Source organism: Schistocerca cancellata, chromosome 9 (assembly GCF_023864275.1).
Source record: "Schistocerca cancellata isolate TAMUIC-IGC-003103 chromosome 9, iqSchCanc2.1, whole genome shotgun sequence".
Lineage (NCBI taxonomy): Eukaryota > Metazoa > Arthropoda > Insecta > Orthoptera > Acrididae > Schistocerca > Schistocerca cancellata.
In genome coordinates, this window is record NC_064634.1 from 4824657 (window position 1) to 4838323 (window position 13667).

At 41.7% G+C, this 13667-nt stretch overlaps 1 protein-coding gene and 1 non-coding gene across 5 annotated transcripts in view; one reads left to right on the forward strand and one right to left on the reverse strand.

The window, feature by feature from the left end:
* LOC126101629 (myrosinase 1-like) overlaps positions 1–13667 on the reverse strand; it is a 521409-nt gene that overhangs the window by 220601 nt on the left and 287141 nt on the right. For all 4 annotated transcript variants that reach the window (XM_049912315.1, XM_049912313.1, XM_049912312.1 and 1 more), the window contains exon 3: positions 6365–6498. In XM_049912315.1, the coding sequence (XP_049768272.1) occupies positions 6365–6498 (134 nt within the window). The remainder of the gene's footprint in view (positions 1–6364; positions 6499–13667) is intronic.
* Positions 1451–1525, forward strand: Trnat-ugu (transfer RNA threonine (anticodon UGU)). The gene has a single exon. It is a non-coding gene; the product is annotated as a tRNA-Thr (tRNA).

Genomic DNA, 13667 nt, shown 5'->3' on the forward strand with positions numbered 1-13667 from the left:
ATTGGACGGCAGCGTGGAGGGTAAAAATCGTAGAGGGAGACCAAGAGATGAGTACACTAAGCAGAATCAGAAGGATGTAGGCTGCAGTAGGTACTAGGAGATGAAGAAGCTCGTACAGGATAGAGTAGCATGGAGAGCTGCATCAAACCAGTCTCTGGACCGAAGACCACAACAACATGTTTAATTTATCACACTACCATGCGTATGGAGCATGATTCGCTCGTCATCAGGCGTTATTCACACAGATGTTATTTAAAGACCAAATAGAAATAGTTAATTAATAAATAAGTGCACATTATGTTATCAGATAGGCTTCGACACGAAATATGGTGAAGAGATGCTTGCCGTATGGCTATTTCAGTGAGCCATTTACTTAAGACACTGGGTTTTGTTGGAGGAACTTTCTTGCTCGTGCTCCGCCGCCTGGGCGGGACTTGAAAGGAACGCCGCGACCAGTCAGCGTCATCCTCGACAGCCATTTACCACCCGTCCCACACTGACCGCCGAAGCAGAGAACAGTTGCCGGAACAGACACGACACGAATCACGCACTGCGCAAGTATTATCTTCTTCCACGGCTCTAGGCGTTGGTTCTAAGTTGTCCTCTCACCAAAACTGTCTTCCTGTGTTTCTTGTAAATTTTCTCCCATTACTGACAAAGAGCATGTGTCTCTTCGAAATATGGTTCCTCAGATATAGTGGACAAGTGTAGCGATATTTCAAGTCTCTCTTCAGAATTTGCGATCATCGTTTATTTTCTCTCCCTTTTGATAATTTCATCCCTCTCGTCCCGTATTTCAAGAGTGAAATTTTCACTTATGTCTTCCTCACATATTCACCCTTCAATCGAAAGATTTTTTGCCAACAATGGATGGTTCTTCGCAGACCTTGTCCGTCAGTGACTGTTTTCAGGCTTTGTAGGAAACGTACCCCCGACGAAACTCACGTCTTCATCATTCTGGAATGGCTGTCAGACCTTGGTTTCATCATCTAAAGGAAGAGGAAATAGTGACTGGAGCCGTATCAGAAAAACAAGGGACGGGGTGCAGGGAAGGGAAGGGTTGGATAAAATTTGTTAGTCGAAAGAACCTGCAGGACTGAGAGCATCCGTTCAGCGTGAACCGGGCCGTTGTCGTGGAGCAAGAAACCCGCTCGGACAGGTTGCCGCAGAAAGCTCCATCTTGATAGCCCGCTGTCAGTTCGTCACGTGATTTCAAAAGTAGGGTCCTATGGCAGTTTGCCCCACGTAGGACCATAACCCGTTAGCACCATATCAACGCAGTCCCAAAAAAACATTCTACATGGGAATCGCCAAAGCGTGCGCGAGTAATGAGTGAATGGGCAAATGTCTATAAGGTACATTACATATGTAGAATTGTGGACAGTTGGGAATGTGAGTCTCACGGGAGGCATGTAAGGGATAAGTCCCTGCAGCCGCGCTATTCACCTGTGTCCTCGGTGGCTCAGATGGATAGAGCGTCTGCCATGTAAGCAGGAGATCCCGGGTTCAAGTCCCGGTCAGGGCACACATTTTCAGCTATCAACAACACCAGTCGGCAGCTGAGGGTTTCAGTTATTAATAATTTATTCCAGGGAAAAGCTGCACGGTCATCAACAGTATTCTGTTCTTTCGAGAACAGTTACTGTCGTCATATATTCTACATCCTCTTGCTCGACTCTGGTAGGGTCTTCACCGTTTCCTGTGGTGGTGAATCCGGTTGTCCCCACTGCTCGCTCTGCCCCTCTGTATTGCGGTTCTAGTTAAACACCACCGACTCGCTCAAGGCGATTAGGCGACTGAAGAAGTGATGTGGATTGGCCTGACATTGCCGCCAAATTTACCGCTGCTGCCTCGGTCTGGCGTGCTTTTACGAGGTGCATTCAAGTTCTAAGGCCTCCGATTTTTTTTCTAATTATCTACTCACCCGAAATCGATAAAACTGGCGTTACTTCTCGACGTAATCGCCCTGCAGACGTACACATTTTTCACAACGCTGACGCCATGATTCCATGGCAGCGGCGAAGGCTTCTTTAGGAGTCTGTTTTGACCACTGGAAAATCGCTGAGGCAATAGCAGCACGGCTGGTGAATGTGCAGGCACGGAGAGTGTCTTTCATTGTTGGAAAAAGCCAAAAGTCACTAGGAGCCAGGTCAGGTGAGTAGGGAGCATGAGGAATCACTTCAAAGTTGTTATCATGAAGAAACTGTTGCGTAACGTTAGCTCGATGTGCGGGTGCGTTGTCTTGGTGAAACAGCACACGCGCAGCCCTTCCCGGACGTTTTTGTTGCAGTGCAGGAAGGAATTTGTTCTTCAAAACATTTTCGTGGAATGCACCTGTTACCGTAGTGCCCTTTGGAACGCAATGGATAAGGATTACGCCCTCGCTGTCCCACAACATGGACACCATCATTTTTTCAGCACTGGCGGTTACCCGAAATTTTTTTGGTGATGGTGAATCTGTGTGCTTGCATTGAGCTGACTGGCGCTTTGTTTCTGGATTGAAAAATGGCATCGACGTCTCATCCATTGTCACAACCGACGAAAAGAAAGTCCTATTCATGCTGTCGTTGCGCGTCAACATTGCTTGGCAACATGCCACACGGGCAGCCGTGTGGTCGTCCGTCAGCATTCGTGGCACCCACCTGGATGACACTTTTCGCATTTTCAGGTCGTCATGCAGGATTGTGTGCACAGAACCCACAGAAATGCCAACTCTGGAGGCGATCTGTTCAACAGTCATTCGGTGATCCCCCAAAACAATTCTCTCCACTTTCTCGATCGTGTCGTCAGACTGGCTTGTGCGAGCCCGAGGTTGTTTCGGTTTGTTGTCACACGAAGTTCTGCCTTCATTAAACTGTCGCACCCACGAACGCACTTTCGACACATCTATAACTCTGCCACCACATGTCTCCTTCAACTGTCAATGAATTTCAATTGGTTTCACACCACGCAAATTCAGAAAACGAATGATTGCACGCTGTTCAAGTAAGGAAAACGTCGCCATTTTAAGTATTTAAAACGGTTCTCATTCTCGCCGCTGGCGGTAAAATTCCGTCTGCCGTACGGTGCTGCCATCTCTGGGACGTATTGACAATGAACGCGGCCTCATTTTAAAACAATGCGCATGTTTCTATCTCTTTCCAGTCCGGCGAAAAAAATCGGAGGCCTTATAACTTGAATGCACCTCATAGAATGGCTGTGAGCTGCCGCGCAAACCAGCAAAACAATGTCGCTCACACTAGTCTGTATGGGCTGGGGGTGTGGAGTATTAAAAACTTCGGAAGACGAATGGCAACGTGTAAGCAGCCATAAAAAAGCTTCAGTTCCGATCCTGTTAAGAACTTGGATAAAACTGAATTTTAAAAACATTTTCTTGAACTAAATTTTTTCTTCTTTTCTTTTCCCTGAGAGCTAAGAGGGATCGGGGGTGGTGGTGGCAGCCCCCCCGCCCTTGCCTCCAGGTATGGGCGCCCTTGGAACCCAGCACGTGGCTAGCTCTGACATGTTCTAAATACACAAGACGCTGAAGCTGATGCGTGACTGGTTTCCCCCTTTTCCAACGTCGCTTGGTGCTCAGTCTTTGAGCACCAGGGCTTCCTTCACTGCCTTTGCGATTTCCGGTTCTTCACGGAGAGATGGATCGCCACTTGGTTCTCCGTCATTCAGACTAGTATGACAGCAATGGAAACGTGTGCACCACCTGCCATCCGTACCATACGATGGTGCACTGTTGCCGAACAGTGGTGTCACTTCAGCATGGACCGTTGCAGTGCCGTTCCCCTTAAAACGCAGAAATCTAACCATTTCACGACACTCCATTTCATCAGGTGAGGCTGAGGGAGTTCGAGCAGGAAATGAGACGTTTCGCTTTTTGGGCAGTAAACTAACTGACGATGGCCAAAGTAGAGAGGATATAAAGTTGATATTCGCAACGGCAAGAAAAGCGTTTCTCAGGAAGAGAAATTTGTTATCATGGAATGTAGATTTAAGTATTAGGAAGTCTTCTATGAAGGTATTTGTCTGCAATTCAGGTATGTAGATTATTATTACGAACACCATAAATTGGAAAGAAGACACAGAAAATGTCGTGGTGAAGGCTACCCAAATACTTCGTTCTATTCGCAGGTCGCTTAGAAAATGTAACATGTCTACTAAAGAGACAGGGTACACTACGCTTGTACTTCCTCTTTTAGAATACTGTTGGGTGGTGTGCGGTCCATACCAGATAGGATTGACGGAGTACATCGAGAAAGTTCACAGAAGGGCAGCACGTTTTGTATTATCGCGAAACAAGGAAGAGAGTCACTGAAATACAGGATTTGTGGTGGACATCGTCGAAACAAAAGCGTTTTTCGTTGCGACGGAATCTTCTCACGAAATTTCAGTCAGCAACTTTCTCCTCCGAAGAGAAAATATTTTGTTGACACCGACCTACATAGGGAGAAACGATCACTATAATAAAATAAGGAAAATGAGAGCTCGCGCGGAAAGATATAGGTGTTCGTTTTCTCTGCGCGCTATGCGAGATTGGAATAATAGATAATTGCGAAGGTGGTTCGATGATGCCTGCCAGGCACTTAAATGTGATTTGCAGAGTATCCATGTAGATGTACAAGTATGGAAGTGGAAGATGGACGATTTATTTACTTAATAGTATGGCTAGGGGCCCTCGTCGGGCATACCGTTCGCCGGGTGCAAGTGTTTCAAGCTGACGCCACTTCGGCGACCTGCAGACGATGAAGATGACAGGATGATGATGATGAAGACAGCACAACACCCAGTCCCTGGGCGAAGAAAAGTCCCCGACCGAGCCAGGAATCGAACGCGGGACCAGAGGATTGACAGTCCGTCACGCTGACCATTCAGCTACGGGGGGCGGACAGATGGACGATAAACAGTTTGGACAAGAGCAGAACAGAGGTTTTTGTAATGTAGTGGTACGGAAGAATGGTGAATATTAAATGATTAGATCGCAAAACTAGCGAGGAGATACTGAACACAACTGATGAAACAACAAGAAGTTTGTGGAACAACCACGAATTTAGTATTGGAGAGGAGTGGTGGAGCGGGGGTTAGGGGGTAGGGTTGGGAGTGGAAATGGTAGAATGGTCGAGGAAGAGGAAGACGAAGACAAGAATAGAATAAAGTGAGCAGATTCAGGAAGATGTTCTTTGCGGTAGTTATTCGGGGATTAAGAGGCTTTTGCGGGACGGAACAGCATGCACGGCTGCACCAAACCAGTCTTCGGACTGAAGACCGCAACACAAGAATTTCATTTCACTAATGGGGCTCTTCTAGCCGCGTGCTACGGTACCGCGCCGCCGCGATTTCGATGTTCTGTGACTGAGTGTCGTAGTACCGTGTGCCTGAATGGACTTCGAAGTCGGTTCTTCACCTCAGGACTCTGGTGCTCTTACCGAGATTTCACTGCTTTTGGAAAGCTCTCTCCCCAGCGCATCTGTCCCCCAGTTCCACCTTCCCACCCCCCGAACGTCCCTGACGTCCTGTCACTACTTCATCCAACTACGAATCACATTCCTGAGGTGGCCCGGACTGTAGTGGCGGTGCACACCTGTGCTGCGGCGCTTTGCTCGCGTTAAGCCAGTTCTGAACCTGGCAGTGGAGGAAATTCTCTCCATCGGGGTCTCCCCGACAGGGGGAGGAGAGGCAGCGGCCTAAACTTCCTGACCAGCAGCGTATGCGCCGACGTCCTGGGTTAAATCCCAAACCTTGGCAGTGTCTCGAGTAGTGAAACCATGCAGCACTATTCACAGTGTTACGACCCTCAGGTGGATGTTAAACCCTGTGGTCCACCTGGTGCTATTCGAGTGGAACAGGCTGCGCAACGTCACAGGAATTCACCTTTTACCTGCGCTCATGGGCATCATGCAACATAAACACCACATTCTACAAGCACAGCCAGCCCTCACACAACGCGAGGACAGGGGTCACTGTCGACGGAGGAATAAGTCCATTTACGAAAAGGCGACTCAACAGCCACTTATCCAGCGAACAGTGCTATACAAATTTTTATATTAAAATATAGTAAGTTTTAAATAAGCTGAACAAAGTTTCGCCATAGAGGCTACATATTTACACTGTGTGTGTGTCGGGAGGGGGGGGGGGGTGGGGTGTCCGTGTGTATGAGGGAGATGGCAATACTCGAGCCACAAATTTTAACAGGTGAAGGAAGAACATAAATCAGGATTAATGGATTCATTTCAGCTTCGTCCATTGTTAGCAATCTGAATCAACTGACGGATGGATAAGGGACATTCCTAGTAGCCGGTGTACGCTGCAGCAGGCACGGGCAGTGTGGGCCGCTGTGTGCTGAGAGTGGAGAGTTGTCCTCTGACCGACTCACCCCCGTGTCGACGAGCGCCTGGACGTCTGCCTTGAAGCGGTGGAAGGAGTCGCAGGCGACGTCTGCGTTGCTGCCGTCGGCCACCCAGTCGGGGTGCTGGTGCGTCCACCGGTCCCAGATGTTCTCGCCCTTGCCTGGACACACGACCACACGGACAAGGTCAGCACCCAGGCACTGCGCCAGTTACAGGGAATGGTAGAGGTCAGAAGGCCACGACAGAAATTCGAACATGAAACTAACACTGGGGAAAAATACCACAGAAGGGAGAAAGTCTGATGGAGCCGACGAACCACCAAACTGGAGAGATTAAGAACAATATGTCAATACTGTTGTAGTCATTTATTTATATTTTTTGCCCTCTTCCATTTTGTAAGTAGGCTGTTTAGGTTTTTATATTGGTAACGCCACGTAGCGCTCTGTATGAAAATCACTAGCTGTGCTGTGTGCAGTCTGTGGCTGGTTTGCATTGTTGTTGGCTATTGTAGTGTTGGGCAGCTGGATGTTAACAGCGCGTAGCGTTGCGCAGTTGGAGGTGAGCCGCCAGCAGTGGTGGATGTGTGGAGAGAAATGGCGGAGTTTTGAAATTTGTAAAAATGGATGTCATGAACTGCTGTATATATTATGACTTTTGATGACTATTAAGGTAAATACATTCTTTGTTCTCTATTAAAATCTTTCATTTGCTAACTATGCCTACTAGTATTTAGTGCCTTCAGTAGTTTGAATCTTTTATTTAGCTGGCAGTAGTGGCGCTAGCTGTATTGCAGTAGTTCGAGTAACCAAGATTTTTGTGAGGTAAGTGATTTGTGAAACGTATAGGTTAATGTTAGTCAGGGCCATTCTTTTGTAAGGATTTTTGAAATTCAGATTGCGTTGCGCTAAAAATATTGTGTGTCAGTTTAAGCACAGTCATGTACAATTTTTCTAAGGGGACGTTTCAATTTTTAAAAGGGGATTTCCAATTTCGTGTTGGACCAGTAGTCCTTCCCCCAGATCGTAAGTTTCTTTCTCCATCATAAACCACCCTTCACATTGTATGTTTGTTTAGCATGCTTCTACTCTGCAGTCTTTATCTCTGATTTTCATCATTTTCTCTGTTTTACAATTCAAATCTTTTAGTGTGAATTGTAGTTTCCTAATACCTTGCTTGACTTCTCGAATTCATCTACTGTTGCTCTTACCCTCTCGTTACTTCGCTACTGTTCTATTGGTGACTGTGTTTTTGGCGTTCTGATTTGATATCCAAAGCATGAACTATGTTTCTTATTGAATGTCTTCATTATCACTTCGCTTTCCTTGCAGATTAGTCTACAAGTTATACAGGGGTATATATTGGGGTTCCTTCCACAATTTTCACAAAATCATCAAATCTGTCAAGTTTCACTAAATTTCACAAAAAGTAGTAACAAATCATTAAAATATCACCAAAAAACACGTTTTTACCAAAAAGTCAGATTGTAATTAAAAAATGTCAAATATCTACATTACAAACAACAAGAGTCGTCTTTTTTGGCATTTGAACCGTTTTTTGGAACATTTTGTGACACGACAGCCTACTATAACGAGGAGAGACACTTTATTCAGTCACAAACTTGCGACCGCGGACGCACAGGGGGTGGCTAAGACCGAGTCAGATTCGCGTTGACAGCTGAAATATCGTGCGAAGTATTGAACGAAGACCGGCTGCAACCCCGAAATCTGTTTGAACAGCTGAAACCACCTCGACAGGAGCACGTGGATGGCCAGTTTCACACTGTGCTCCACAGATGGGGTTGTCTTCGGAATTCCACAGCCGCTAAGGTGAGTGGGAGAAACCTGTGAGGTGGGCAGGCTAATGGATGCTCGTTTCTCACGGCTGCTTTTCAAGTCCAGTGCAAAATTAAAGCTGTGAGTTAACGAGCATTGCGCTCTCACTTAAATATATGGCCGAAAGAGTCAGCCTTTAGGAATTGTGAAATGAACCCTGTCGTCCAGAACCGGGTGATACAAAGGGCGCAGATTCACCCCGAGATGGGGAACTCACATGCGGCTATAGTCTATTGAGGCCTAAGCGTTGTAGTGTGCGAGTGAAACAGACGAGAACCTATGTCATAGGGAAACCCAGTAAAAGGCCTTTGTGGCTATGGAGACGTAGCACTGTTAAATATGGCGGACCTAAGATCCACCATAAAGGGAAACAGTTATGAACACTATTTAATTCTGTAGTAGTGCAGGGAATCAAACCACAGTAATTTTAATCTGCCATCCTCCATAAATATTCATGGTGCTCCCAGTAAAACTTGAATATTGATCATATCTATAATAGCTTAGGATTTACCATTGAAGTGGAACTAATAAGTTTTCTAACAGACCTGAATGCTAAAATCTGAACCCTTAGGTCGATCCTAACGATCGAAATTCCATATAAAAGCGCGTCATTACAATGACAAATGTCGTAAATATCAACTCTGTAACTTTATTTGTTTAAAAAATAAAGTAAATTTAAATTATCAGTATTTACAGTTAACCATCAGATCATCATTTCCTCCACACAAATCACATTGAACGATGACAGCGCCTTATTGAATAATTAGGTAATAGAATATTTGCTGTAAAGTTAAGTGCATAATAGCAACTTTTGTTCTTTATTTATTTATCAGAAAGCACATTGGTGTAAGGCTATTGGCCTTCAAAGTTTAGAAGGAAATTGTATTGGTTTTATGTAAAAGAATTTAACAAAAATGGCTCTGAGCACAATGGGACTTGACTGCTGAGGTCATCAGTCCCGTAGAACTTAGAATAACTTAAGCCTAACTAACCTCAGGACATCACACACATTCATGCCCGAAGCAGGATTCGAACCTGCGACCGTAGCGGTCGCGCGGTTCCAGACTGTAGCGCCTAGAACCGCCCGGCCACTCCGGCCGATAAAGAATTTAACGTACTGGATATTATTGTTATTTTATTTAGAACGAGAAAGTGGTCAAGCTTTGATTATTTAAATACGTTAAAATGTAAAATAATGTAGAATAATCTGTAGCCAATCAGATGGACGGCTTCAGGAAAGGAAACTGCACGAAACGCGGTCAAAGACAGGCACAGAGCAGTTCTGGTCGAGACAGCAAAGAGGACAGTTCGGCTGGAGACACCAAAGAGTACAGGGCAGATTGAGACGCAAAAGCGGACAGTGGGTCTTTAGGCAGCTAGGAAGTGAAAAGACAGAAAATTTCGCGTAGTGTGATATTGCGGGACTTTGTCTCTGAGCGGTGAGCAGTCGCGCGCCTGGAGTGAACTTGGATATACGCTCGAGTGTAACAGTAACTCTAAATACGATCACTTTCGCTCTTAGTTTTCTTTCTGAATAAAAATTACTCTAACCAAATCGCAACGGTGTGACCTACATCATTTATGGGTCGTTAATTTAGTTCCCAGAATTATTATTACTGTTATTATATATGATATTAACTGTGTATTTCGCAAACTTGCCATCAGCCAGACAATTTAACCAAAGGGTCGCAAATGTCTAATTTAGGGCGTGTAATGCGACATGTGCATTTCAACCTCTAGAAGAGTTTGAGCCAGGACATTTAGACGAAGAGAAACCACATGTGAGCCGGAACATCTATGGGATGTTAGCTCACAAAGCTTATCATAATATTAATAAATAATGAATCATATGTGTTACTGAAGGGCCAGCAGCCTCATTTGAAGCGGAACAGATGGACAGTTACGCTTGTGAAGACGTACCTTCGATATTTGCATTAGTTTCTAAGCTATTGTAAGTTACAAGTAATAAGTAATTCCTGAACTGTAAAAGTGAATATGTCGGTAACGCATTAGGCGATTGCAACAAACGAGATGTCTATGGATACACCTCATAAAACTGTGTCGGATTGTGACAGCATATTTACTGAAATTATTCACGTATTTAAATGAGAGGCTGAAAAGTGTACTTCGGTCAATGAAAAATAGCTTTTCTTACCGAATACATAGAAAACCATTAAAAGTATCGGCAGTACCATAAACTTTAGATAGATGTGAAGTTGTGTAATGTATAATTGAAACTGTTTGTTGATATTTACACTTACAAACTCAGAAATGGAGGAAATCATAGAAATTATTGTTTATAAATAACCAATGACAGGTGAAAGAAACTGATAACAGGTTAATATTTCTTGGAACATTTTCATGTCAATTGATGTAAGGTTAAAATTAAGAATATTAACAATTTTCATGTTCAGTAGTTTAAAATGATTTCAGTGGTGGGCGACTGAGGCTTTCAGGGTGAACAGCAGGTATTCTATGTTTGGATGCTGTTGGAGGAGGTCAGGCTGTTTTAGTCTGTGTTTCGAGAAAGTTTTATCTGATGAATGGAAAATAGCCCCTAGTTCACATGTGTGAACTATTTGGAGTTCCTACTTTTGGCTATAGAAGTTCTTTGGCACCTGGGAGATGTGTGTTTTCTTTTGCAGAGGTGGGGGCGGTTGTATGTCATACAATCCACACTTAGATGGTTTCAGTGTGCAGCCATTGTGGAATTTATAGTTTGAGATAATGTGGAGCTCGAACAGTTTTGTAAATATAGATCACATAATTAACTGTGGTTTATTCAACCAACTCCAAGATCTTAAGAAACTCGGGCAGACTCTGAAATTAATTTATTGTGAACTGTGACTTTCGACTTTTCTATGCTCTTATTGGAAATAAACTCGAATTAGTGAAACTTTAAACAATACATGTGTGTGTATGTCATTTTTCCATATAAAATCATGCCTGCATTTATATTACATAATTTCATGGAACACCAGGTGCATTGCAACAAATGTCAATTGGCACCCCATTGATGAAATGTACCCAAACTTGTATGTCCAATGCCATTTACAGGGACTCATTGAACTGTTTGGGCTTTGTCATGTGTGGGTAAATCTTTTCATGCAGTAGTACTTGGTGGCTTGAAACTGATATGGAACTTGTGAACAGTTTAGAACTCTGATGAGAGAGACTGTATTTTATATCATCATCCACACCACAGGACCATTCCCATATAACAGATAGTCACACTTTTCACTGTTTTTACAAACAAGTTCATCATTTTTTCAAGTATTATTACTATTTCTTGAGCAATTTCATTATTAACTTAGAATGTTTGTTTCATTTTTCTAAACATTTTTCAAAGCTGTTCCAAAGATGTCAAGGAAAAAATGTAAAAATTCAAGAAAAAACAAAAATGTATAAACATTTTAAATTTTAAAATCAGCTCCTCATAATCACTTTTTTGACTTGGAAATATGGATAAAAAATGGAAAAAGGCACTAAAACATGAAACATTTACACTCTAGAATAAAATTTTCACTCTGCAGCGGAGTGTGCACTGATATGAAACTTCCTGGCATATTAAAACTGTGTGTCGGATGGAGACTCGAATTCAGGACCTTCACCTTTCATGGGCAAGAGCTCTACCATCTGAGCTACCTAAGCACATCTCACAACCTGTCCTCACAGCTTCAATTCTGCCAGTACCTGTGCTGCCCGTACCTGAAGCTTAGAGGACAGGTTGTTAGTCATACTTGGGTAGCTCAGATGGTAGGGCACTTGCCTGCAAAAGGCACAGGTCCTGAGTTTGAGTCTCGGTCTGGCACAGAATTTTGATCTGAGAAGAAAATATCAATGTGTCTTTTCCAAAGTTTTGAGGAGTTACACAACTTTAACAATAACTATATCTTATAGGGAATATCAAAAGTGTCATTTGATAGTTCTATAAAAATGTTAAATATCACTTGCATATTCTATATTGAAATTAAGACAACAGATTTTTCAAATTTTTGTTTGGAGTTTAAAACATGATTATGATATTTGTGAATATTGTTTAACAATCAAAGCCCATATAAATGATTTTTTCTTGGGGGAAGACAAATATATCAAATGTGAATTTTATAATAATTAAAGCTATACGAAATCTAAAAACTATATATCAATTATTTAATTAGATTATTCGATTTCGTCATATATGAATTTTATTTTCAAATATGTATCTTTTGTCATCTTGAGGTCCACACGTTTTTTTAATAATCTCAACAGATAAAATAATATATTTATTACATAGAAAACATAGTCCTTTATTGTTCAGTATTATTAACAATATTTATAATCTTGTAAGCTTATTTTATTTTTCATCATATATATGAACTCCTTTTGGCTTTACTCAACACCACAAATTTTATAACTGTATATTTTTGATCTTAAACTGCAAAATTCCACATTAATTTTCCATTACATTTATCTTTCATTTCAACAAATACTTATTATTTCTTGAGGGTTGTTGTAAACATTATCTTTTGCATAATCACCTGTATCATATTTACCACAAATTTTCTTCATATCTTCCAAAAAATATTGTTTCTATATTACAAATGTAACTGTCAATAACTTGGTAACAACGCTAAATTTTTGCTCCATATTTTGGTTTCATAACTCCATAGTGAAAATTATACATTATTTCTTTTGACAGATCAAGTATGCTCATTCCAATTTAAATTAGTTTACTCAATACAATTTTCGATTTTCGTCTTATTTGTGTGAACTGCAGCAAGATTTTTATTAAATATTGTTCATGATTTGAAAATTGGTTATACTGCAAGATTTCCACTCTTACTTGTATCTGAAACTAATTTTGTGTCCACTATGTTTCTAATATTTTCTATCTACTATATTAACTAGTGGAAAATTTTTCCAATTTTTTTTGCTTTACCCTTCATTTCTGTATTTAAATCTACATACTTTTTCAATCAATGATATTAAAACATAATGTACTTTTGTTAGCTTCGTTCCAAGAGACAATACTGAGATTTGTGTAGTGGATTAGATAATCATGTTTGTTATTCAAACTTGTTAATAACATTTTTCTTTTGTCCCAGAAACAATTTTTTTCAGGAGCTAATGGTAAACCCTTTGTTCATGATTTAATTTTTTTGGAATACTCTAAGTCTGCTTGAAAAATTTACTGAAACTAAGAAGTATCACATATTTCAGTTATTTTTTTAGAATCAAAATAATCTCGACTATCCCATTCAAATTCCTCACATGAAAAGTAGTGACTCATAGCCCAGTATATAAATCAGTTTCATCTAAGTATGTTAAATAATTTGATTTTTTATTTGAATCATTATTTTTCATATATTTATTATTTTCCTTGACTATATTTAACAACACTGAGATATACAGCCTGTAATTCCTTTTTTAGTCAGTAGTATCATGTGATAATTATGCAATAACTTTAATTTAACTCCATTTATACACTCCTGGAAATTGAAATAAGAACACCGTG